At 35.4% G+C, this 22,090-nt stretch overlaps 4 protein-coding genes across 4 annotated transcripts; 3 read left to right on the plus strand and 1 right to left on the minus strand.

The window, feature by feature from the left end:
• The first annotated feature begins 1,957 nt into the window (after positions 1–1,957).
• LOC117634717 lies at positions 1,958–3,583 on the plus strand. The gene is made up of 4 exons (XM_034368913.1): positions 1,958–2,137; positions 2,253–2,435; positions 2,577–2,795; positions 3,000–3,583. The coding sequence occupies exons 1-4, from the start codon at positions 2,135–2,137 to the stop codon at positions 3,213–3,215; spliced, it is 621 nt and encodes a 206-aa protein (XP_034224804.1). The 5' UTR covers positions 1,958–2,134; the 3' UTR covers positions 3,216–3,583.
• Positions 3,584–5,700: 2,117 nt separating this feature from the next.
• On the minus strand, positions 5,701–7,096 carry LOC117635098 (RING-H2 finger protein ATL52-like). The gene has a single exon (XM_034369439.1). It carries the CDS (start codon positions 6,855–6,857, stop codon positions 5,868–5,870), a length of 990 nt encoding a protein of 329 aa, XP_034225330.1. The 5' UTR covers positions 6,858–7,096; the 3' UTR covers positions 5,701–5,867.
• Positions 7,097–8,495: 1,399 nt separating this feature from the next.
• On the plus strand, positions 8,496–10,481 carry LOC117635049 (purine-uracil permease NCS1). The gene has a single exon (XM_034369375.1). The coding sequence runs from the start codon at positions 8,602–8,604 to the stop codon at positions 10,327–10,329; it is 1,728 nt and encodes a 575-aa protein (XP_034225266.1). The 5' UTR covers positions 8,496–8,601; the 3' UTR covers positions 10,330–10,481.
• Positions 10,482–18,672: 8,191 nt separating this feature from the next.
• On the plus strand, positions 18,673–20,693 carry LOC117635899 (protein DMR6-LIKE OXYGENASE 1). The gene is made up of 4 exons (XM_034370279.1): positions 18,673–18,948; positions 19,054–19,301; positions 19,846–20,194; positions 20,445–20,693. Exons 1-4 carry the CDS (start codon positions 18,673–18,675, stop codon positions 20,691–20,693), a joined length of 1,122 nt encoding a protein of 373 aa, XP_034226170.1.
• The last annotated feature ends 1,397 nt before the right edge of the window (positions 20,694–22,090 follow it).

The raw sequence follows: 22,090 nt of genomic DNA on the forward strand, positions 1-22,090 counted from the left end.
AAAACTCGAGCAGGGCTTTAGCTATGGGTCACCCCAGGTTTTGGCCCATAGTGCCTGCCTGCAGCGACCCACTTTAACTTGTAGTGCATGCGAAATTATGATTCCTGAAATATTACAATTTTTGCGCGGAGCACAAACTTTATATAGCAACATTTTTTTTCACATTTTATTATCTATCTATATATATCTATAAATTAAGATGTTTATATGAATCGATCAGGACCAAATGATGAAACTCAACCCTCTTAAAATTCGACACTGATAATTTTAATCACATATATTCCCCCCTACACTTTTGAATAAAGGCTTGAATCCTACCATCTAGTAGCTAAACGATATGATGAGATGAAATTTAATATTTGATCAAATTATTCTTTCTCTGGACTATTTCATGAGTATAAAATACATCTTATAACCTTAGAAGCTAATGAAGAATTACTAATCTTTTTTTTCTTTTCTCCCATCAAGAAGCGCCAAAAATCGATCGAATTAATAATGGAGAAGAAATACTCGAACTTGAAACCTTTTTCAATATTAAAAAAAGAAGCACTATAGTAGATAAAGATCGAAACAAATAGTTGTAGTAGTTTCATTAGACAAAATTAATTATAGATTTCTTGTGTCCTTCCTAACCAAGTTTAGTTGTTGTTCAGCTGGATGTGTATCTAGCTTTTAAAATTAAATAAAATAAACCCATAAACACCTGGTGATGCAATTACAAATCAAGATGTTACATCTGATCACTGGTTAATCCGATATATTATTTTGTTTTGCTTTTACTAATCTAGTTAATAATGGTCTCATCACTACTAGGATTATAAATCCTTCTAATTACCGACCATGTCATTATCTTTTTCCCCCCCACATTTGAATGGCTTCTAATGGATATGGTGAGGCCATTAATCTGCAGTTATGTTTATTAATTCTTCCCAATGCTGGAATCCTATGCCGGCACAATTTATAATCGCATTTGTTTTTATATAATTTCTTTATTTAAATAATTTAAAATAATAATAATAAACAACATTGAAATAGCTCATTCATTGGTGTAATCAACGTAATATTAAATCACTTCCGACATGACATGCTGCCTAAAATTATGCATATAAAGAGCCTTCCGTGACCTACCTAAACGTCAGCCAGTGCAATTTTGTCAATTATATAGTTAAAACAGCACGGCTATATTGGTCAATTTTGCTCATACGTGTGCCTTTAAAATGTTGACATATTATGTCGTGAGACAATTAGTTTTGAATCATTGATAAAATGTGTTTATATTAAGAGAGAGAAATATCGAACACAAATTATCGAAAGCAAGAATAAATGTTTTAAATCACTTGAAAGAATTGAGTACATACACTGAAAGTTTGTTGCATATTGATAATTTGACAAGATTGTCTGTTGAAAAAACATTACTGCAATGAGTATGACTATGAATGTATTTTTGGAAGAAAGAAATTTCGATGGAGCATTATGCTGTTGTTTATTTGAAAACAGTTCAAAAAAGTTAAAACCATCATTTTCGCTATTTACCCTCTTAAGCATCGACAATTAATTGTTGATTCCTTTCATAATTGGACCGTCCTTGTTGAGCCACGTGGAATCTCTGCCACGTGGAGTGAATACAGGGTCATATCATTCTTGATGAACAACTAATTGGCCTATGCGTAGCCAAGTGGGTGACCTTGAGCCTACGTAGAGACGCAAAGAAGATCCAAAGTAGCGTAAGCGCCAAACCTACCCATCCCTGTCCATTCATCCAACGGCTGCCATCTTACTTCAGCCACCACGCCCAATCGCAGCCGTTCAAGCTCTAAGCGTCGCCACATTAGTTTATGAGCCTTGTCCCCTAGTCTAAGCGTTGTTGTGTTGTTGAAGTCTAAGTTGCAGGTCGTTTAGGCTCTCTGCCTCTCTCTCCTCTTTCTCCCCCCTCCTCTCCACACCCCACCACCCCACCCCCCCCCCCCCCCCTCCCTCTCTCTCTCTCTCTCTCTCTCTGTGCATTTTCATCTGCAAGTACTCTCAGCCTGTGAATTTCACCATTTTGGCCATTGGGCTCACAGAAAGGCCTAATCTTTGACAAACCATCACATTTTCTCACATACCCATTTGTGCACATTCAGCTAATTTGATAATGGTAATGTTGCTTTCTCCGTCTCTCTCTTTCTCTCTCTAGAAATGTGCACCATTTGGTCCATTTTTGAATCTCTACATTTCAATCCTCATTTTGACTTTTGGGTTTGAATTTACAGGACACAACAATGCTGGTACCTCCATGGCTGGAGCAATTGCTAAGCACCTCATTCTTCTCAGTCTGCCGTACTCATGGAGACGCAGCCAGAAGTGAGTGCAACATGTTCTGCTTAGATTGCAGTGGTGATGCTTTTTGCTTCTATTGCCGTTCCTCTAGACACAAAGATCACCAAGTCATTCAGGTAGGTCCAAAATTTTCAAAAAATCTAATCCCCTTTCTCTAATTCACCTAATCTGTTTTAACATTGTGTTTTCTGCAATAAAAAATCCCAAATTTTGATAAAGTTTTATTCTTTTTTCCTTCTTGGATTTTCTTTTGGCAGATAAGGAGATCTTCATACCATGATGTGGTGAGAGTTTCAGAGGTACAGAAGGTATTGGATATAAGTGGAGTTCAAACATATGTTATAAACAGTGCCAGAGTTATGTTTCTGAATGAGAGGCCGCAGCCTAAGGCTGGGAACAAAGGGGTTCCTCACATTTGTGAAATCTGTGGCAGAAGCCTCTTGGACACATTTCGTTTCTGCTCACTGGGCTGTAAGGTTAGCATCCAATTCTTTCTTCTTTCTCCAAAATCAAAAGCTCCTTGTTCTTGCTTTGTTGCTTCACATTGTGCTCAAGCAACCATTGACAATGATCATTGCTTATCAGCAACATTATTGAATTGGTTTTTCGATTGGTTGAATGAATGCAAATTTTGAAGTATTAAAGTTACCATTTTTTTTTTTTTTTCCAAATGATAAAAGCTTGTAGGGATAAAGAGAAATGGGGATGCAAACTTTACCTTGGAGGCAAAGAATGAGGAGGGAAATGGGAGAAGAGAAGGAAGAGGGGCAATGAGAGAGGAAGAAGAGTTGCGTGAAGGCTCACAACAAGACATATACCCGCCCACGCCGCCTCCACCTCCTTCCACAACAAGAAGAAGAAAAGGCATTCCACATAGGGCACCCTTTGGGTCCTAATTTGAAGAAATGCCCTTCAAATTTCAGCAAATTATATTCACAACCCAGCATTTGTTTTCTGCAGAAAAAACCAGTCTCTTTTCTTTGCTGTCTATGTTCAAGAAAGTGAAAGGGGGTGCAAACTACAAAGCCTTTGGAATTGGAGGTGGGGGGTCCAAAAAAACAAAACAAAACAAATGGGTATATTGGTATTGGGGGTATAGAAGAAGAAGAAAAGTATGTTCCTTTTGGGTTTTGGGTCCCCAAAAACAAAAAATTATCTCATTGTGAAGATGCAATAATGCGTAATTGTTATTGATAGTTGCAAGGTGTACATGTCAATTAAGAAATTTAAAGCAAGTCTTTGTGGAATCCGATTTTCAGTTTTTCATGGGCCCACCCACCACATGGGCCGTTTACATAAAGAAACAAAAGCTTTTTATTGTTTATATATATATATATATATATATATATATAAAGCAAAAGACAAGAATAAACATTCAAAATTACCAGAAAATGTCTTTTGTTAATCTAAATATTAAGAATTAAAATTATTAATTAAATGAGGATAATATGGTAAATTCACACATTTTTATATTTAAAAGAATTAAAATTGAAAGAAAAATCAGATAATGAACCTTATTTTTATGGAACACAACTACCCATTATCTTTTTTAATTCTAAAATAAAATTTTTTTTTAAAAAAAAAAGTCTCTCGCAGGCGCAGAAGCACGTGAGAAGAGCTAGTTGTTTATTACAAAGTAGAGAGTATGGTAATAGGACTAATCGACTTTTTCTGATCCTTGCCAAGTTTGGGGAGCTCGGTGAATTCCAATTTTTTTTTTTTGTTGCTTTCAATTTCTGCCGATGTGACCAAAGAACTTGTGAGGATGGCTTAGTGGCAAGAGGGTAAGCATGAAACAAGAGTTATAAACTTGGACGTTCAAAATATAAATCTTATAGTAAAAGATTACTCGAGTTTACTTAATACATGTAGTTTGTAAGTGACCGAGTTTGGAGAGCTCGGTAAATGCAACATTTAGTTTTGTTCAATTCAATTTCTATCAATGTGGTCAATGAGTCTGTTGATAAGAGGGTAAGTATGAAACGAGTTCTGAATTCATATGTTTTAAATGTTTACGAGTTGAATTCTACATTTGTTTTTGTTGACATGACCTATGAATCAATAAGAATAGTGTGGTGGTAAAAGAGTAAGTATGAGACGAGCTGTAAACTCAAATGTTCTAAATGTGAACTCTCACGAGCAAAAAAAAAAAAAATCTCAAATTTACTCAATGCATTTAATTTGATACTAAGATATGTATGAATTTATCCTAAGGCATTGTAACGATGAAAAAAAAGACCATAAAAAAGACCATTTTCCTAATTGTGTTGTCAATTTTTAGTGAAACAAATTAGGAGAGTGACCTATGTGGTTTTATGGCACCGTCTAAGATTATGCCAAGCAAGGGGGAGCGCAACATTTAGGTGGGGTGGATGTGGATTGATAGGTATTAGGGATCACATGGTGCCTCTTTGGACAGTCTAACTAAGAAGGTAGGTATATTATTACTATTTATGATATACAATTAGTGTGACCATTGACCTTTTTTTTTTAACTTTCTTTTTCTAGAGATCATGATTGAACTTGACTCAACCCTTCAATAATTTTGCTATTCTTATACAATTACAACTTACAATATAAATTTCTTTTTTCTAGATAAAAAGCGATTGTAAATAAACAAAAACAAGTACAAAACAACTATCACAATTGACTTCATATGAATTTAATTTGAACCAAGAGCAGGAGAAGAATTACTCTCTTTTCCATCATCCCAAAAAAGAATATTCAGTTATGTCCTACATCTTTTTTGGGTTCTCTTCATACTTTGCATAAAAAAAGAAATAAAAAAAAAACTTGACCAGTGTGATTTTCTGGTTTCTTGATTGTCTGATTTGTTTGCCATGGATTGATGTTTGATCACATCTCTCAACTCACACGCAATCTCAGTGGATGCTAAAAGTGGCATCCACTGCTGCTGACAGCTGTTACTTTTTCTGATATGCTCTGTAGCAGTGTACGAAAATGGCTTGATGAGTAGGAAAAGGCCCAATCATTATCCATGTCTAGTAGGGTTAACTGATTTGAGGTCCATCACAAGCAAGGACTGGGCCATTTTGTGACAACAATTATTCCATCAAGGACAGAACCATAAATTCTTATGTGGGGAGAACTGCATTTATGCATGGATTGATCTGAATGGGTAAATTTATGCTTGAGTTGGGAGTTTGTTTTACAAAGGATCAGAATTAGGTAACCAAGCGAAAGTATTTCGTCATTGTTTTCTGTGTAAATAACGTTAGAAAGAAGCATGGTTAAATAATAAAAAAAACCACGTGATGTAACAAACAACAAACATCAATTATAATAAGTAGACATTAACTGCCACATGCATAAATATGATTTGATAATGAGCTACCAAAAAAATGTGTAGAGTGTGAAAAAGGAAAAAAATATTTTTGAACAAAGTCATCCTAGCTTCTTATTTTTCACAAAGATATCAATATTGTCACAAATAAATAAACATCCTAGTAAGGTAAAAAAACTTGATTCAACATTATATCGGCAAAAGTTCGACTCTCCTCTTTGAAAATAAAAAAATAAAAAAATTTCTAACAAGGAAGAACTCCTTGGCCATTAGCTATGCTGATACTCTGGCTCATCCGCAGTTGGGAAAGAGATCTTACTAAAACTGAGGACATTCGATCTAGCTGCCTCATCGATCGTGCCTTCAATGATCCACACTGCACAAGAACCGGTTTCGATGAAGGAGAAGAAGAAGAAGATGATGATGAAGATGAAGAAGAGGGCTTGTCATCACTTTCTCTGTATATGTCAATAAGAACATGGGATTGATCCAAAGACAAAGACCTCTCCAACCCCTTCACAAAACTTTGCCGCTTATTATGCTCCTCTATAGGCAACACCACCAGAGACACACAATGCCTAAGCAAACAATTTGGTTTTGGTAATTGGGTTGAATTTGTAGTAGTAATAGAAGCGCTAAGTACACCCTGCTCTGGATCATGAGGGTATGGTGAGTAATTAACCCCGGTTTCGGCTTCTGCTTCTGCTTCTGCTTCCACTTCTCTGTCTCTAACTTGATCATGATCATGATCATTTTCCACAGGCAATGCTGCCACAGAGGCAGTAGGCACAGCTATGGCTGCCCTACAAACTGGACAATTTGTATGTCCCAAAAACCATTTGTCTATGCATGGGTTGTGGAACAGATGCTTGCAGTTGGGCAACAAACGCACCATATCTCCATCTTCTAGCTCACCCAAGCAAATCACACACTCGCTTTGATCGACCTGAAAAAGTTCACAATTTTTGGTTGAGTATGAGAGAATTGGGATTGAACTTAGGACTTTCTCATCAACCCCATTGGATTGGCTGATTGGTGGTTGCTGTGAGAGGCTTGCTTGTAATTGCATCTGCATCAGCCTCTGCCTTCTCCTGAGGCAGAACCTAACCACGATGAAATGGTATGCAACTATTGCTAGGGTTGTGGAGACTATGCCTCCCATGGAAATCAGAAGGGGTGTGAAGTAAGATCCTGAGGGTGCAGCTCCTCCCACTTGAGACCCAACATTCTCCATCTCTCATTTCAATTTGGGTTTTGTTTGGTTTTTGTTTTTTGGTTTTGGTCTTTAAAACTATGCCACTATGACACTTGGCTGTGAAAATATATATATAACCACAAAGAGTGTAGAGAGCACCCTTTGATTTCGAAATTGTATGCAATAAATTTGGGATACGATCATTCGCTGCGTTGAGTGTTTCAAGTGGTTTACACGTAGCTGTTCTGGTGTGGTCACTGAGAGAGGAGCAGTTTTGTGGTCCGGCTTTGCCCAAGTGTAAGCATCAGAAGCAAAATGGTAAAATTTGCGATGATTTTAATATTGAAATTATTATTATTATTATTTGAGTGAGTGGTTATCAATATTAATAAAAGATGATAGATCGAGACAAGAAAGATTTGGTCCTTTGGAGAAGATTAAGCGGTGCACCTACTTTGTTTAAATCTTGTATGTGAGTTTGGACAGTTGGATTGTTTAAGGGGACAGGTTACAGCCGTACAGATGATGAGTAGGTGCAGGTTTATAGAGATTCTTCGTTCTCCAATGAAGCAAGAATAATTTGACTTGGGTGCCATGGAGACTCCGTCATCTGTGGCTTTTTGTGGCGTGTGTTGTTGGGTTATGGTGGATGCTGACAATTTTCCCACACAAGAACCCCATCTAGAAGCAATATTTTGTGTTTAAACTTTGGTCTCTGTCTGATTTGGAATATCTGGTTTTGTTGCTGAAGCCGATCCAGGGCCTAGGATAGTAGGCATGTTTGAAATCAACATTACTTTGAAACTTATCTTTGTAAACTCGTGCAAGTTTCAATTTCCATTAGTAAAAGAAAGAACATTCAAGAAGAAAAATGGGTGTTATGCAATTAGATTCTCATAACAAATGGGTCTAAGGTGGATAAAATGTGTCTACTATGGGCCGTCTTCACCAAATTAAGGTCCAAGCTGTGATGGCTTGTGCCTATTTTCTAAGGAGTCAAGACAATGAAAACAAGGCAAGAGTATTACAATTTCCTACCAAGGCAGGCCGTCTGATTCACATATGTAATAATAGGTTTCAAATTTACATTCATCTCCCAATAGTGTTAAGTTCCTGGGTCTAGCCTAGTGGAAAATAATCTTAACTTGCAGATCAGTGATCTCAGGTTCGAGTCCAGATGACACCTTGATAATGTGTGTACAAGAGAACCTCCATCCCCGTATAGTTTAGACTATCGATTGTATTTAGAAAAAAATGCTCCCTTAAGACAAATGAGAAGTTTTTCTCTTGCCAAAATTCTTCTTTCCTACTAGTCTCTTAAGGAAGCCAACCTGGGATTAGGAGGTGGGTTATCCAAAGTCAAGAGCCCCAATACAAATTTCTTTGATGTCTCAATAAAAAGTATCTTTGAGGCATGTGGCATGGTGGAGTATAATGAAGAAATCTGTAAAGTTATAATAAAGAAAGAAAGCTATGCAATTAACTCTGAAGGTTTTTTCAGAAGTTTGATTAAGAAATAATAATAACGGAGATTAACGTGTAGATATAATTCTCCTAAGCATCATCGAATAAAACTCTATAATTTACTCTGACATTTTATTCAAATGTTTGATTAAGAAGATACAATATATTAGATTAGTAGACTTGTATTGTCATCTAGCTCTTGATCCAAGACAGAAAAAGTCATACAATAACTTTGTGGGACTTGACCAATAGCCACCACTCATCATCTATCTCAAACAGATACCACAGATTCCATGCTCATCTGGAATCCCAGTGAATCATGGTGTCCAAAGTTCTTAGCTTCAATATCCATCTTCATCCCCACCCCTCTTTTCCCTCTGCAATTTCCAGAATTAATCCAAGACCTTCTAACTTTGTCACCACCACACCTTTATTGTCATCAACCACCATAGCTATCAGATGCAATGCCAACCATGACCAAGCCAATTTCCACCATCTTTCACTTGGAAGAAGCCCCATTTTCACCACCATGGCATCAACACAACACAACCCAAGTCCCAAATTCGATGAGTTCGAATCCGATCCCACGCTTACAAACGACGATCTCAAGCCCACAACACTTGATCAAAGGACTTTTTCCAGGTGGGAATTGGCTAGTCTTTGGGTAGGACTAGTTGTGGGGGTGCCAACTTACTATTTAGCTGGTAGTCTTGTTGACCTTGGCATGGCTTGGTGGCAAGGAATTGCAACAGTTGTAGCGGCCAACATAATACTATTAGTCCCATTGGTCCTCACTGGTCATCCAGGGACAAAATATGGCATTTCTTTCCCAGTTTTAGCCCGTTCCTCATTTGGTATTTATGGTGCTCATATTCCCACTCTTCTTAGAGCCTTGGTTGGTTGTGGTTGGTATGGAATTGAGACTTGGATTGGTGGTGAAGCCATTTTCATTTTGCTACCAAATTCAATCAAACAGTCCTCTTTGTCTCAGGTCTTACCTTGGCTCGGCACATCACCATTGGAATTTGGTTGTTTTATTGTGTTTTGGCTTGCCCAGTTGGCCATTGTTTGGAAAGGAATGGATGGAATTAGGGAACTTGAGAAATACTCAGCTCCAGTTCTCATCGCACTCACTTCCTGCCTTCTCATTTGGGCTTATGTCAAAGCTGGTGGTTTCAGCCACATGCTTTCCTTGTCCTCTAGGCTCACCTCCAAGCAATTTTGGTCCCTCTTTTTCCCTTCCTTAACTGCTAATATAAGCTTTTGGGCTACTCTTGCTCTTAACATACCAGATTTCACCAGATATGCCAAGAGCCAGACTGACCAAATCATCGGTCAAGCCGGGCTACCAATCTTCATGGGGGCATTCACATTTGTTGGCCTAGCTGTAACCTGCTCGACAGAAGTGATTTTCGGGCGTGTCATTTCGAATCCGATTCAACTTCTCGGGCAAATTGGAGGGTTCACAACGATCATTCTAGCCATTTTTGGTGTTAGCCTTGCCACCCTCACAACCAACATTGCAGCCAATGTTGTGGCCCCTGCAAACGCTCTTGTGAATCTCAGCCCTTCAAAGTTCACCTTCAGAAGAGGAGCTATTCTCACAGCTTTGCTTGGAATTGCATTTCAGCCATGGAGGCTTCTCAAGTCAAGTGAGAGCTTTGTGTACACATGGCTAGTTGGATACTCTGCTCTGTTGGGTCCAATTGGAGGCATAATTCTAGCAGATTACTATCTTATCCATAACAAAAACCTAAGCATGAAGGACTTGTACTCAGTAAGTCCTTTTGGGGACTATTATTATTCAGGAGGCTACAATTTGGCAGCAATGGCAGCTCTTGTTGTTGGGATTTTGCCTGTGGTTCCAGGCTTCTTGCAAAAAATTGGCCTTCTTTCTTCAATATCAGATGCTTATGTGATCATCTACAACAATGCTTGGTTTTTCAGTTTTTTCTCTGCCGGTTTGCTCTACTGGCTTCTGTCAAGTTTGACAAGAAAACAGAACTCTCTGCCTGCAGAAGAACCCCTCTTGCCTCCTGCAAACTAAAGGTTTCTATTTTCCAATTTTTATTCAACACAATAAACTTGCATACAATTTGTAAAGAGATGAACATTTTTCTTGACACACTTTCTGTATAATAAGGCATCTGTAGGTTGTACTTCAAATTAATAAAACTTTCAACATTTATGAGTGATGCATTATTTGGTGTATGGTCCTCTCAATTATCAACAAATTATGGGAATAGCAAGTGGCCAGTAGCTGGCCATGTTGTGCATCTTGCAGCTTGGAAACCGCAAGAGAGAGAGAGAGAGAGAGAGAGAGGGTTTGAGGGTTTCGTCAATGGGAAGGCACCCATAATATACTCAGGGCACCCAAACAAAACAAGACACCCAAAAAGGTACACGAACCTTTGTTAAATTTGATATTCCTATACTCCATGTACAATACCCTGTTTTATTCAGTCATAACCATCAAGTAATATACATTGTGAATTGTTGTTTTACGATGAATGAGATCGCATTCAATCAGGGTCGGCCTTGGCCCAAGACGAGCTCAGGGCCCAACAAGTAAAGGGACACCCAAAAAAATAATTTTATCCCATAAATTCATATGCTCTCTCTTTTCTTCTTCTTCTGATCTATAATTAGCACTGAACCCATATCCATCATCTTATACCTATGCTCGCTTTGACTCAAAGATGTGGAGGTTTCTCTTTCTCCCCTTATATATATATATGTATGTGGTTATGCTCATTATTTTGGATTTTTATTTGATTGAGTCTGGTCTATTTGTCTGACGTTAATTGAAAGAATGATTATATTTTACAAATTCCCCTCCTTTTTTTTTTTCTGGGGTCTTCATTTTCACCTTTTTTTGTTTTTGTTTTTGTTTTTCTGGTCCTATGCATTTCACAGCTCTTGTATTGTTGTGAATCCAATTTGTTTATTATGTTTTAGTCTTTTGGGTTCTTGTGGGGTGCTTCCAAATATTTGGAGAAATTATATGATACCTTTTAAATTGGTTTACTGGGATTCAAATGAATGTATGATTTTCTGAAACATACATAACACATGTTAGTTTCCCTTTCCGAACAATGTTTTAAAAAGGCCCTGAAGAAATTAATTAGTTGAGAAAAAAAAAAAAAAAGGGGCAAATTTAGTGTAAGGGTGTGCATTGGCGGACCTAGTAAGGCGGAAGTAAATGTCTTTGTCCTTTTACTTTTATTTATTTTTATATTACTCCATTTACTTAAGTTTACAATGTTAATAAGGAAGTACCCCTCATTTGGATTCAAATAAAAATACTAGGCAAAGGACCCACTAGTATAGTGGTTTGGAGTATTTACTCCCTCAGGCAAGGTCCTGGGTTCGAGTCCTAGCATCTGTGTTGTGTGTGTGAGTTTAATATGCTATCGCCCCTTTCAATAGGAAAGGACATCAAAAAAAAATAAAAAAATAAAAAAAAAATAAAAATACTAGAAAATTAAATTCCTACCAAATCAAAATATGAAAATTTGGTTTTAGTGCAAAATACGATTTAGGCTAAAAATGATAGCTCATTAAGTCAATATATACTTCATACTAAAATCTCATAAAATTAAGTTTTCTTATTTGATGTGTAATGAATAAAAGCCGCCAAAAATTATCTTGAGAAAATGATTATTCCGAAAAACCATTTTTTATACTTAGTCAATATTGCACCTCCGCTAACAAATTTCTGGGTCCGCCAGTAAGGGTGTGCTTTTAGAGGGGCACAATCTAGAGTTGGGAAGTGCTAGCAACCTTCTCTCTAACCTTCTCTTTTGGACCTTCTCCCTTCTTCTCATGACAAATGTCACTTTCCTTACACTAAAAACAATGTCATTAATGCATCACAGAAACTAGTTTTTGTTTTTCAAGTTTACCCTTATTAAATGTATTAATTTTTTTTAAATAACAAGCTAATTTTTTTTTATAACTTTCTTAACACCTTGTTAAAAATTAAATAAGAAAATAAAAACTGAAGCTTTTTTTAAATTTTAATTTTTTCAAAGAGAACGTGTGTTTTGTTAAAAACAAAATAAAGATGATAACAATGTCATGAAAAAAAAATTAATTTTAAAATTTAAAAAGATGACGTTTTTCTTATGTTTTTTTAATTAGTTATTTTTTAACAATGTGGTAAAGAAGTTATAACAAAATTTGAATAAATTGAAGGAAATATAAAAGTCAATACATTTTAAAAGGGTAAACTTGGAAAATAAAAACTAAATTGTGTGATGCATTAATGGCATTGTTTTAAGTGTAAGGAAAATGACACTTGTCATAAAGAAAAGGGAGAAGATCCAAAAGAGAAGATTAGAGAGAAGGTTGCTAGCATTCCTCTCCAGAGTTTAGCCCTGAGTTATGAGTGGGACGGCATGTCACCATGTCTGCTGCTTTTGACTAGTCAACCTTGCTTTTCATGGCTTTTATTTTTTTATTTTTTTCCTGTTCGCTTCACAGCAGACATAAGCATAGGATTCTTAGAGCCCAAGTACAGGATCTTACCTCAAAATTTCTCCTTGAACATCAAACTCGGCATCCAATCTAGCCAAAAAGATAAACAAATTGCTTATCATGGATGTTGATTTTCATTTCATCAGGGAGAGAGTTCAATGTAAAGATCTTAGTGTGCAATATGTTCCCACCGATGAACAAATTGTTGACATTCTTATCAAAGGTCTTCACAGTCCCATATTTCGAAAATATTGTTTCAATCTCAGCCTTAGTCCTTCTCCAGCTGAACTTGAGAGGGGATGTTAAGAGTAATCACAAATTATCCTGATGTGGCACTTATGAGCTGGCAACAGCTTAGATGCTTATGTGGTCAGTTCGTTAAATAGTTCACGTGTTTAGTTAGATGTGTAGTTAAAGTTGTTACTAAACTTACTTAGTGGAGAAGTAATCTCTAGTCTCTATATAAGCATCAGTTCTAGGCTTATTCAATGTAATGAAAGAACACAATTCAGAGAAATATTCAGAGCCTCTCTTCCTTCTTCTTTCTTTCTCTTACTCTAATAGATTCTTTTCATCATAGTTAACATGCAGTACTTCTATTATTTTCAAATGTCCGGAGTTTTTGAGAGATGTCACAAGTTCAAATTCCTCTTTTTATTTTTTTTATTAAAAAAAACCAACAATTACGTATATATGGCTAGTTTCTAATATATGAACATATGTTTCTACTACTTTCATGCATGGTGAAGAAATCTTTCTCTTCTACTATTAAGACTAATTGGTTTGCATATATTGAGCTTAAACTATGCAAAATCATTTTTCTATAATTTTTCTTAAGTTGAGGAATTACATTGACCATAGTCTTAGAGATATTAATGATTCTCAAATATTTAGGTTTTGTATACATATATTTGTCATACATATATGCTTTAGAGAGAGATTATTGAAACTTTAAAAACTGATGAAAGGTCAGTTTCCAGTAATACCATAGGTATAAATTATCTTAAACTTGGAAGTATTAACCATAAATAAATATATAATGTGGAAAAAAAAAAAAAACAACAACTGATCTGATCGCATCCATTTTTGTTTCTAGCAGGCACCTGCAGGGCACTTGAGACAGAAGAACTTAATTGAGGGACAGTCAACAGATTATGTTCTGTACATATGGGGGCGTTGAGCATGCCTTTTCTTTTTGCCTGTTTAATCTCATCAATGGTCAGGTGGAGTTTAGTTGGGAGATGGGAGATGGGAGATGGGAGATGGGAGAGAGGAGGAGGATCATCACAGAAATGTATCTGCCTGTCTTGACATCTTGCATCTTAATTATATCTAATAATTATAAAACAGAGAATTCTCGCACTGATTTCATAGAAATTACCCAATATGTCCTTATTATTTAAAATAGGTCAAATGACATTTGTATGTAGTTTTTGTAATAATTTTTATATTTTTCAATTTATTTAGAGAAAGACGATAGATTGCATTCATGATTCAAACCGAAAGATGATTAGTCACAAAAACCCATCTAATTAGATATCTAATAATTCCTTCATTCCTAAGTAATTAAAGTTCCTACAACCGTAAAAGTAAAATTCACGATCAAACTATATTGAACGCGGGATCTAGATTTGAAACATAACCACCACCCATTTGAATTCGAGAAACTTGAAGTAATTGAAGCAATAAGATGGTCCAAAATTAAAATCCGACAAAAACAAAAATAATGAATTTGAAAGAGGAAAAGCAGTGGTGAGGCGTGGACTATATACAGGGAAGGACATAAAATATAAGGCATACATGTACGAACACATAAAATATTGAGGATCTGACGTGGATACGAAGCATGCAACGAATGAGGTCCAAAAGGACAAAATTACGCAGAATTTAACTGGGGAGCACAAACCATTATTTGACCCTCCAACCAGCTTCCCTCGTCACCCCTACCCAGACACAAGGGTCGCTGCCTGTTTGCATGGTAGGGTTGTATTGACTTAGAGAGAGAGAGAGAAAGAGAGAGAGAGGGGTCCTACAATCCTAGGTCACTCGTGCTTAACAGTTCAATAATAAAAGGATTTATTAAGGGGCATTGAGGGAATTCGATAGGAAACACCCCTAATGATAAAATTATATATAGTATCTTATTATACTCTACTAATAAAATTATATATATACCCATTTTATTAAGGGACACCTTTAAGGTACTTTATAATTTTTTTTTTCAACAATTCAATTAATTTATTTTTCACATCTTCATTCAAAGATCATCCTTACAAAAAAATCATACAAATTGAAAATCATTAAGGTATATATTTGAGATTTAAAAAAATAAATAAATACGGTGCTTTAAGAAAGTACTTAAATTTCAATAATTTGATTGAATGATCAAGTGATATCGAATTCAAGTGATTAATATATATATATATATATATATATATATATATAGTTCTAGATTAGCTAGTTAGGATATATTTTAATCTGTAACAAAACTTGGTTTTTTGTTAGCTAGGGTTCACCTAATCTAACAACTAATAAATCCAACAAGAAATTAACATTGCTAATTACAAGGAAAACAGTATCAATATCTGCCTCCTCCTGGCAGTGCCCAGCAGGGCCTAAATTATATATAAGATGGGAGTTAGTTGGACTAAATTACAAACCCTAGCTAGCCATCGACTGCGGAAACTTCCTCATATAATAAGAATATATGCACGCCCACGTTTAGAAAAACTTATCATAATTTTTTTTAAAAAATAGAGACACTAATTTAAGTACATAGTTTGAGCTTATCATAATTATTAAAAAATAAAAATAAAAATTACGTACAATCATTAATCTAAAGCACAAGTTTGAGCTTAACAGCTGTATGCATGGATAAGTTTGTCACTAAGGAGTGTCATTATGACATTTTCTGTGTTTTTTTTAAAAAGAATTATTCTTTGTGGGTTAGAGGAGAACAAGATTAATTGGTGCCCTAATTAAACCAATAATTAATTAATTAATTACGTACTTAATCTATAGTGCCATTTGCTGCCACATGGCACCAGTTTTATCACATATGAATTACATCATATAGATTATGATCGGACGTCACAGAGAAAATGGGGCAATGACTCAGCCAGAAAATATAACCCACAACAAAATGTCAACAATCGATCACGACCGGCTGCTAGGTCTCCATGCAAGGGTTTTACTAGCACACATACATACATATTTAATTCAGATGACTCTAGATAATCTACGTTTTGTGCAGGGGAAGAATTCAGATCGAGATTTATTATTAATTATTCGGTTGAGTTTTTCTGCTGTAGTTGATTAATTTCAGAGAAGAATATTCGGTCGCTCTGTACATGTGTGAGTATGGTAGTATTATTTTGTTCACTTGATGTTGAAAAAAGTAAACTACGTGTTGTACATATGTTCATATGTTAATGTCGTAAATGAATTATTAGTGTAGTAATTTGAAATAATTATTTTTTTAAAAAAAAAATTCTGAATTTGAGTCCTACCATTCGTATTGGGTGTATAAATTTAATATATTTTCGCCCTTTGTGATCAACACTTCTTACACATTATACCACCCACAGGCTTCAAGTTAATGGACAAGCCTCTCTTTGAGGTATAATCATATATTTTTTTTCGTACATAGGGATATGACCAAACTTGTTATTTGATTCGTGATCTATCACCTAATCTTGACTCCATTATATGTGTCCACTTCATCCATCTTGACTAGCTAGCGTCGTGCTATCTAGGGGCTAAGGGCTTGAGATATCTTCATGTATGAAATATCTTTTTGACTAAAGATATGATATTTACAAACTACGATTTACTTTTATGAAGGGCCAATACAGTCACAATAAAGCTACAGCACCAATGGTTAGTCATCCACAATTAAGTATGTCGAACTTACTACAAACAATTGTATATCATCACCATCATCCATGTGAACCAGAGACTTCATTCAACCAAGTTGAAACAAATACCACCAGATTAGAGGCTAGTAGGTCGTGAAATCTTATTTCCTTTTTGTTTTTACGTTGTATTTTTTTTTATATACAAACGATAAAGGGAAGGAGGAATTAAACCTAGAATCTCAGGTGCAGCTACTTTTGAGTTATTTGAAAATTGATAAAGACTTTTAACTCTCTCTCTCTATATATAATATATATATATATATATATATATATATATATAAAGATCCAGCTATCCTAAAAGCTAGATCCATAATCTATGAATAAATTGAACTAAAAAAATTCTATGATAAAGGGAAGCCTATTAGTATTAAGGAAAAAAGAAGACCTAGATATTCGTTTGGACCGACATATATGGTGACAAGCAGAAAGTCGTTTAACGTTCATTAGACGTCGGATAGTGCTAACCAATAATAACAAGTTTGTGTGGACTCAACGAAAGTAGTGACAGAAAGGAAAGAAAAAGCTTTGCAACTTGCCAATCCTTTGCGAGTGATTTACAACCATTGCCTCTCAAGAAAATCGTCGTTTTTCCTTTGGATTCTTCGATAGATGTTTGTACGTATATTCACCTGCTTTCTAACTCTTATAACTACGCGTAATCCATACATATTCCTTCGGATTCTTCGAAAATTACATAATTTGTAAATATATTTAAAATTTTACACAAACATGTGAGTATCTAATACGCAAAACCATATATATATACATTTTGATATTGTTTCAATTAGTGTGTTCGAATGAAGAATGCACATTGTAGACCACATCGCTAATAGAAATAAACGAATGTGGTTACTAGTAAATGTACTAGTTTTATTAATTTTCTATTTCTTACGGTTGAAAAAGAATTAGAAGAAGAAACCGATTGACCAATGCCCAACTTGATTTTACTTCAAATCATCCTAACAAATGGCATCATTCATAGAATGAGTCCTAAATGAAGAGGTAAGGTATAAACACAACAAAAAATTACGGCAAGACACCTCATGGATAGATGGAGATTGTGGTGTACTACCAAACGCAGTAAAAAAATATAGGCTTGGTAAAGTGAAAATCATGTGTTGAATTTTGAGTTTGACCATGATTATGGAAATTCATACTAAATATATAACTTATTAACCCCAAAAAAAAAAAAACTAATTATAGAAATGAATCTTGTTTCATACCAAAATAAGTAATCAATAAAGAAAATCAATTAAATGTATTAAAATAAAATCAATAATAATAATAAAAAAACCATTATGATCCAAAGATGGAAAGGGACCCTAGCGAGCTACTTAATAATTAATCTATATGTGATGAGCTGCATGCCAAAGTCAGCCATGGTAACCTGCCGTTTTAAATACTTTGAAGGAAAGAGAGATGATGAACAGTAGGAAGGCTCTAGGAAAAAGAGGACAAAGCTGCCCCTATACCTCTTGTCCCTACAACCTCGTGTGTTCTGACTAAAATTTTTTTTCTTTCTTTGTCAACGGTTTCTGTATCCATGGAACCAGTCCTACGGATTCGAAAAAACCGAAACCCGTATCTCAAAAAATTGCTCCTGTACATGTCAAGTCCTTTGCCAGTTTTTCTTCTATATATATCCCTCCAAAACTTTCCCATTATCCACCATCTCCATTTCCTCCTTGTTTATTCCCACTATACTTTCCTTTTATTATCTTTCTCTTTTTCGGAAAAAGATAGGTGTGAGGTAGTTATACGAATGTCCTAACTGTTTCTTTTCAATTTTCCTTTTGCAAACACAGTATATCCCACGTCTACACAGATAAAAAGTTTGTCTACCTGTATATATGGGATGGGATGTATGTATACGCGTTTCTCTCACAATCACGTGCTTGTGTTGCGGCCGTATACAAGTTTGCGATACAAGAAATTTAACATAATTTTCCTTAATCATGCTTGCAGCCTTTCAGGATTAGCTTTTGGAATACTCCATGTCTCCAACAATGGCAGTGCTGACAACTGATGAGAATGGGGAAAGTCAGTACCAGAATGGAGTGAAGCGGTTGTACGAGAGTGGAATAAGCAAAGTTCCAAGCAAGTACGTATTGCCCATTTTGGATCGACCCAATTCAAGTGACCAGAAACCAAATGTGTCCAACCAAAATCTCAAGCTCCCCGTCATTGATTTCAAGGAATTGCAGGGTCCAAATAGAGCCCAAGTCCTCAAGTCCCTGGCTAATGCTTGTGAGCAATATGGCTTCTTTCAGGTAGGTCTTAATTAGTAACTCTTAATTAGGCACATACTGAGCTTGTAAACGAGTTTAACATCTTAATTACCATCAAAGTAATTTGTGATTTGTGGGTTGATGCAGTTGGTAAACCATGGCATTCCGAGTGATGTTATAAGCAGCATGATCGACGTGAGCACAAGGTTCTTCGAGCTCCCTTTTGAGGAGAGGGCCAAGTACATGTCCTCGGATATGCATGCTCCTGTTCGATACGGAACTAGCTTTAACCAGAACAAAGATAAGGTGTTTTGCTGGAGAGACTTCTTGAAGCTAATGTGCCATCCTTTACCAGATGTCCTTCCTCATTGGCCTTCTTCACCGGTGGATATGAGGTGAGAGCTAGCTCAACCTAAAGCATGGTTTTTTGCGGTACAATGGGATATGGTCGAAGTCACGTGACCTATTATAATTTTAACTTTTTGCTTCATTCTTATCACTTTTATTTTAACGAATCTTGTATATGTGTTATATTTACAGACAACATTACTCATCACATCTCTGAAACAATGAATTCAATTTGCATATATGAGTCTCACGTGTATTAAGTACGAGTCTACTAGAAATTGGTCAATTAACGCCATACAAATAGTTGTATTGGTAGATTATTTAACTCTTCTCTCATCCTATGTGGGTAAGTGTGCTCTTAAAGTATTTGTTAAGATATATTATAACCTCCTCGAATTAGGAGCTGTCCTTGCTCGTGAGAAGCCACATCTAATCGCTAGCTATCCTTATACCCTAGTTGAGCAATTAGTTTAATTCTTAATGAACCAATAATTAGAATTCTAAAATGATAAATTTGAACCATCTTCTAGCTCTATTCACTTATACATATTGTTGTGAGATTAAATATATTGATTGGTTTCTATTCCATAGGAAATTGGCGGCTACCTACGCACAAGAAACCAAATACTTATTCCTAATGCTAATGGAAGCCATCTTTGAGAGCTTACGACTGGTGGGAACCACAGAGAACAACACGACAGAAGAAGATGAGATGTTAAAAGAATTCCAAGATGGAAGCCAGCTAATGGTTGTCAATTGCTACCCGCCATGCCCCCAACCGGATCTAACCCTAGGGATGCCTCCCCACTCTGATTATGGCTTTCTCACACTTCTTCTCCAAGATGAAGTTGAAGGACTTCAAATCCAAAAACAAGATCAATGGGTCACCGTTGAACCAATGCCCAATTCTTTTGTGGTCAACGTTGGTGATCACCTTGAGGTGAGTTTAATAATTATTGGGTCAGTGTTTGTTTGGTCACTTAAAAGTTATCTTCGACATGCATTGAATCACATGTAAATTACATGGACGAAATAGATTATTATATAATTCATTAGCTAGTCTTATCTCTATTAGAGACGTAATCAGCATATGAAAGTAGAATACATGTGAGTTTCATCTTCGCTAATACAACTCTAATTTATTGTTTTCTTTTAACGTATATCCTAAGACTTGGTTTTTGTTGTGACAGATATTTAGCAATGGAAAATACAAGAGTGTTCTACATAGAGTCTTGGTGAATTCTACAAAAGGTCGAATTTCAGTGGCCTCTTTGCATACTCTATCTTTCATGCGATCAGTTGGACCGTCGCCCAAACTTGTCAATGAATCAAATCCAAGGCTTTACAAGGACACTGATTTTGCCAGCTTCTTAGAGTATATTTCATCTCGTGAGCCTAAGAGGAAGAATTTCCTTGAGTCTAGGAAATTATTTACTTAATTTATATATATATATATATATATATATATTATGCATGGAGCTGCCAACAACTGGTGGAAAATCTGCCTCGTTCGTTGACTTTTAGCTGTTCGAATTACATATGTAGCAATGAGTAGTTGGAAATTAATTTTCTCCTATATATAATTTTCTTTTTTGTATTTTTAAAGTAGTTTTTACAAATTATGGGTTTTTTTTAACTCTCGTTGTCACAGGGTTTTTTTTAAATATAATTAAAGCATTTGAACTTTTAATAAAAGTGCTTATGATTACAAATACTTCCACATAAACATTCCTAAACATACCCTTAAACACAATTGTTTCTTTCATATCCATTTGAAAGCACTCCTGAAAAACGGACTAATACTCAGAGAAACCACGAAAAAGTGTTTTTGATATGAATTAAAAAAAAAGGTCCAAACAAGCCCTTGTATTAATTCATCTCTTGATGAAGTTACGGCAAAATCTGAACTCGCATCACTGTTGCATGCTTCCGTATGCATTGGCAAAGTCAAGTTTATACATACGTTGACAAAGCTTTCTAAATGATTTTTTCGTTTGGTCAGCATCTTTTTTAAAAGCACTTAATTAGGGAGCGACTTTCTTAAATATTATTTGAAAAATACAATGCAATTACAAAGGTTCATGCATATACATGTGTATATATATATATATATATATCGTACGAAATCATATGAAGGAAGTCGTTGAGAGTAGAAAAAGACAGCTACCGGTTTACTTGGCGAACTCATTGAAGAGCTTCAGGGTCATAGGGCTGTCCACTGGTTTATTGTGCGTAGTCTATTATTATCATATGACATGATATTCTAACAATAAATACTAAACACTAAAAATGGAAAATTGAATTTTAAAAAAAGAGAAAAACTTATCAAGATTGAAGAAGCCACTGAAAATAGGTTGGTACAATTTTTTAGAATGGGAGAGCTATTTCTTCTAGGCTCTCAAAGTTCAAATATGGCATTTTCGGTGGCTAGAAGAAAAATTATGATGTCTGCTTCTAATCAAATGTTAGGATTGCATGTTTACTATTTTCTACATGCTTCAAGAGTGGGCTTATTTCTACATAGAGAGCTGGGTTTATTTTAAATAAAAGACTAGGCATATTATTTACTTTACTTAAATTCAACTTATACCATTAAACCTACAAAAAAAAAAAATCAGCACTGAGCTGGAGTGATTGTGGTTTTAATTTGTATACTGGATGTTCTAGTTTGTTTTGGATGTTCATGATAATTTTTTAATTTTCGTACGATTAGGAATGGGTCGGAAAATTATGTAGCTTCTTTTTTCATCGAGAGGAAGATGAAGATTTCAAACTTATGATACTCTAACCAAATATTTCAAAGAAAAATATCATTAGAGACCAATAGATATTTATG

This window comes from Prunus dulcis, chromosome 7, assembly GCF_902201215.1.
Source record: "Prunus dulcis chromosome 7, ALMONDv2, whole genome shotgun sequence".
Lineage (NCBI taxonomy): Eukaryota > Viridiplantae > Streptophyta > Magnoliopsida > Rosales > Rosaceae > Prunus > Prunus dulcis.

Coding starts and splice junctions, on each gene's coding strand:
- LOC117634717 (XM_034368913.1), top strand. Junction 2,436..2,576: donor AAGATCACCAAGTCATTCAG/GTAGGTCCAAAA, acceptor TTCTTTTGGCAG/ATAAGGAGATCTTCATACCA. Junction 2,796..2,999: donor TCTGCTCACTGGGCTGTAAG/GTTAGCATCCAA, acceptor AAATGATAAAAG/CTTGTAGGGATAAAGAGAAA.
- LOC117635899 (XM_034370279.1), top strand. CDS start 18,673: ATGTCTCCAACAATGGCAGTGCTGACAACTGATGAGAATGGGGAAAGT. Junction 19,302..19,845: donor TCTTCACCGGTGGATATGAG/GTGAGAGCTAGC, acceptor TCTATTCCATAG/GAAATTGGCGGCTACCTACG. Junction 20,195..20,444: donor ACGTTGGTGATCACCTTGAG/GTGAGTTTAATA, acceptor TTGTTGTGACAG/ATATTTAGCAATGGAAAATA.
- LOC117635049 (XM_034369375.1), top strand. CDS start 8,602: ATGGTGTCCAAAGTTCTTAGCTTCAATATCCATCTTCATCCCCACCCC.
- LOC117635098 (XM_034369439.1), bottom strand. CDS start 6,857: ATGGAGAATGTTGGGTCTCAAGTGGGAGGAGCTGCACCCTCAGGATCT.